At 47.0% G+C, this 4,394-nt stretch overlaps 3 protein-coding genes across 3 annotated transcripts; all 3 read left to right on the top strand.

Annotated features, from left to right (window-relative positions):
* Positions 1-169: 169 nt before the first annotated feature.
* Positions 170-631, top strand: LOC130675805 (uncharacterized). Its single transcript, XM_057481671.1, has one exon. The coding sequence runs from the start codon at positions 170-172 to the stop codon at positions 629-631; it is 462 nt and encodes a 153-aa protein (XP_057337654.1).
* A 240-nt stretch (positions 632-871) lies between these two features.
* LOC130675803 (uncharacterized) lies at positions 872-2,962 on the top strand. Its single transcript, XM_057481669.1, has one exon. It carries the CDS (start codon positions 872-874, stop codon positions 2,960-2,962), a length of 2,091 nt encoding a protein of 696 aa, XP_057337652.1.
* LOC130675802 (uncharacterized) lies at positions 2,962-3,927 on the top strand. The gene has a single exon (XM_057481667.1). The coding sequence runs from the start codon at positions 2,962-2,964 to the stop codon at positions 3,925-3,927; it is 966 nt and encodes a 321-aa protein (XP_057337650.1).
* Positions 3,928-4,394: the final 467 nt, after the last annotated feature.

Here is a 4,394-nt window from a genome sequence, read left to right as displayed (position 1 = left end):
TCACTCGCCTACTCAGAACTCAACAACTGGTTGTACTCAAACTCATCATTACGCTACGTTACTCGCGACTTGTCAAGTCTACGTAGTGACCAAGTTAAGTACTCATCCAATACGCATTTTCTTAGATACCGGTTCTGAGATATCCTTTGTTTCAGATTCATTGGTAAGAATGCTCAATATTTCTCGTGCTCGATCACACCTTACCATCCTAGGGATAGGTGCAGCTAAAGCTGGCCATACCAGGGGATGTGCAACTCTCACTCTGCGCTCATACCACTCGGATCAATCACTCACGATAAAGGCTCACATCCTCAGTGGTTTAACTGCTCAATTACCATCTGACCAAGTCCAAAACACCGACTTGGCACAGTACTCGCATCTCACGCTCGCAGATCCAGAGTTTGGAACCCCAGGTCCAACGGATGTCATCCTTGGAGCTGATTACTACGGCCAGGTCATCACTGGCGAGATCATCAAGTGCAAACCTCCTGGATTACTCGCCCAGAATACAATTTTTGGCTGGATTCTCATTGGTCCAGTCCAAGCTCGGCTCAACAAACCACTGAGAATTCATCATGCTGTCTCCAATCATCATGATCAAGATCTTCAAGACTTATTAACTCGGTTCTGACTCCAAGAAGAGGTCAGTTCAACTCAATTACGCTCATTAACTCCCGAAGAAGAGGCTTGTGAAGCTCACTTCCGGGACACTCACACTCGAGACAGCTCTGGCAGATACATCGTCAGACTGCCATTGATATCAGACCCGCAACAATTGGGGAACTCATACACAGCAGCTCGTCGCTGCTTACAACATCTCATGCGACGGCTTGATCATGATGCTCGGCTCAAAACACTCTACATGAATTTCATGGCAGAATATCTCGAACTCAAGCATATGGTGCCTGCGGCATCATCTACATCATCAGTTCAATACTTCCTACCCCACCATGGGGTACTGAAGGAGGACAACAACAACTTCAAGATCCGTGTGGTCTTCAACGGCTCAAAACCAACCAGTTCAGGACTCTCACTCAACGACATCATGCATACCGGGCCAAAATTACTCGTTAACATCTTCGACGTACTCATCAGCTCGCGACAACACCGGTTCATCTTCATCACAGATGTTACCAAAATGTATCGACAGATTTTGGTTCACGAAAAGGACCAAGGCCTGCAACAAATACTCTGGTTTGATAAGGAAGGAAACATCATCCCCTTCAAACTCACCACAGTTACTTATGGGACGAAATCAGCTCCATTTCTTGCTGTTCGAGCCCTGCTCCAATTGGTCGAAGATGAAGGACATAGATTCCCACTCGCAATCGATCCACTCACTAAAGGTCGGTGTGTCGACGACATTTCCGGAGGCGCAGATGATCTCGAGTCACTGCAAGCAGTTGCAGATGATATCGAGGGTCTGTGCAAGGCGGGCGGATTCCCACTCGCCAAATGGGCAAGCAATCATCGTAAACTACTTCAGCTCAATCGTGCGGAAGCGATTACAAAATACAAAATAGAGGATCCAGAAGTCAGCACCAAAATTCTTGGGATGTACTGGTCTTCAAACAAGGATCAATTCTCTTTCAAACACTCGCCACCATGCTCAACTCAACCGTGCACAAAACGTGCAATTCTATCAGAGATTGCTCAGATCTTTGATCCACTGGGATTCCTATCACCACTCATAATTCAAGCCAAAATGTTCATGCAGGAACTTTGGCTTGTCAAACTCGGCTGGGACACTCCATTGTCTGCAGAATTACGACAGAAATGGACTTCATTCAAAACTCAACTCGATATGATTCATATCATCAAGATTCCCAGATGGATCCACTCGTCCACGAACTCGGCTCTAGAAATCCATGGATTCTCCGATGCCTCGCAATTGGCGATGGCTGCGGCAGTATTTATCAAGGTCCTACCGACAACTCGAACTCAGAGGGCAAAGGTTACGCTGCTTTGCTCTAAAACCAAGGTGGCACCGTTGAAACCCCTAACGATTCCACGCTTGGAACTCACTGCGGCTCACATGTTGGCAAAACTCGTCAAACACTGCCAGACTACACTCAACTACTCGCATGTGCCAACATATCTTTGGACCGATTCATCAATCACGCTCACGTGGATACACTCGCACCCGTCTCGCTGGAAAGACTTTGTCAGGAATAGGGTGTCATTTATTCAAGAACTAATTCCAGATGGCCACTGGAAGTTTGTCCCTGGCACTGACAATCCAGCAGATTGTGCAACTCGAGGCTTGACAACCAGTCAGCTTAAAACTCATCAACTATGGTGGTCTGGCCCATCATGGTTGCTCGAAGACTCGCCGTCCTGGCCAACCAGTCCTATTCATAAAGATGCAGATACTCGCCTGGAAGAACGTCCAGTCAAATCACTCTATGTTTCGGCTCAACCACTCAACTCGTCTTGGACGCTAATGGAACGTCCAATCCCACTATTGCGTATGCTCAGAGTTACAGCAATTTGTGGGAGGGTACGCGATATAATCAAACGCATACCACACTCGACTCTCGCTCGTCCACTCACATCAACTGAAATCAACCTCGCACTCCAGTTCTGCATCAAGGAAACTCAACGTATTCATTTCTACTCTGAACTCCAATTACTCGAAAAACAGGCATCATGGCCAAAGGATCACCCATTTGCTCGGTTGGTGGCCTATCAAGACACCGATGGCATCATCCGAGTAGGGGGGAGATTGGAAAATGCTCCAAACTCAGATCAACAGAAGCATCCTGCAATTCTACCTCGTGATGCTGCTCTAACTCGACTCGTCATCTCTGATGCCCATCAGCGTACCATGCATGGTGGTACTCAACTCACACTCGCTCATACTCGACTCCGATACTCGATCATTGGTGGACGTCAACCAGTTCACACATACTCAAATGTCTCGTCTGTGCTCGTCATCGAGGTGTTCGGGCTCAGCAATTAATGGGACAACTCCCAACTCAACGTGTCACCCCAGCGCCACCATTTTCTCACACTGGAGTCGATTACGCTGGTCAAGTATCAATCAAATCATGGAAAGGTCGAGGATCCAGGATATACAAGGGCTGGATCTGTGTGTTTGTCTGTCTGACCACATCAGCAGTTCACGTCGACCTTGTCAGCGACTACTCATCATCAGGATTTATAGCAGCTCTCCGACGGTTTATTCACCGTCGAGGGATATGTACAGCACTCTACAGCGACTGTGGAACGACATTCCAAGGCGCGTACTCGGAACTCAAGCGGCTCTTCACTCAAGGCACTCAAGAATCTCATGCTCTACTCGATTGGGCCACTGTGCATCAAATCACATGGCATTTCAATCCCCCTGCTGCTCCCCATATGGGTGGTAAATGGGAAGCCGCAGTGAAATCGGTGAAACATCACCTGACTCGCACACTCGGAGAATCAGCCTTCACGTTTGAAGAACTTACGACTCTTTTAACGCAAGTGGAGGGGATTTTGAACTCGAGACCATTGGAGGCTCTATCCGACGATCCTCAGGATCCTTCATCGCTCACTCCAGGTCATTTTCTCATTGGGAGACCAATCGCTGCGATCCCTGAACCTTCACTCATGGATACAGAAGTATCAAGACTCTCTCGCTGGCAGTTCATTCAGCAACGTGTCCAGCATTTTTGGAATCACTGGTCCACCAGCTATATTCAACGTCATCTGGCTCGAACCAAGTGGCATCATGCTCGCAATGACATCAAACTCGGCTCATTAGTCCTTCTCACTGATGAACGAACTCCACCAACTCGATGGCCACTCGCGAAAGTGACTGCGCTCCATCCAGGGAAGGACAACCTCACTCGAGTGGTAACCATTCAAACAGCCACTGGTACTCTCACTCGTCCAATTGCCAAGCTCGCACTCCTACCACTTGCTCCAGAACCAGATGCCTAACTTAATGGCAAGCTACTCATCAATCATCAGGTACTCAAGATCATAATCAGCAACTCTGTTCCTGATGGCGGGCGGAATGTTGCGTAAATTTCAAATGTTCGCGCCAGAACACTTGACAACTCTACGCTCTACTATACCAGAGGTGCTGCTATCGACGCGCCCTCTGATACTCGGAATTTCAACTCGATAGCCAGCTACGCGGCAACTGGCATTATTCTACAACACATGGCATAGAACACCACGTGCTGTCAGTATTATTATTCTAATTACATCGTGTTAATTATCGTGCTTCGTTAATTAATCTAATTTGACTACCACTCGCAAACTCATCAGGTATTATTATTTATCTATATTTTTTATTTACATTCTCAGTTTAATTAATAAAATCTGTGATCATTTTGTGTTGACCACGTGTCAAATTAACATGCCGGTTATATATATACATATATACATATGCTCGCAATCAC

Source organism: Microplitis mediator, chromosome 10, assembly GCF_029852145.1.
Source record: "Microplitis mediator isolate UGA2020A chromosome 10, iyMicMedi2.1, whole genome shotgun sequence".
Classification (NCBI taxonomy): Eukaryota; Metazoa; Arthropoda; class Insecta; order Hymenoptera; family Braconidae; genus Microplitis; species Microplitis mediator.
The sequence above is the reverse complement of the archived record's forward strand: the minus strand, read 5'-3'. Positions and strand labels throughout refer to the sequence as shown.

Excerpts from the sequence above, each read along its gene's own strand:
- LOC130675805 (XM_057481671.1), top strand. The coding sequence starts at position 170 with ATGCTCAATATTTCTCGTGCTCGATCACACCTTACCATCCTAGGGATA.
- LOC130675802 (XM_057481667.1), top strand. The coding sequence starts at position 2,962 with ATGGGACAACTCCCAACTCAACGTGTCACCCCAGCGCCACCATTTTCT.
- LOC130675803 (XM_057481669.1), top strand. The coding sequence starts at position 872 with ATGGCAGAATATCTCGAACTCAAGCATATGGTGCCTGCGGCATCATCT.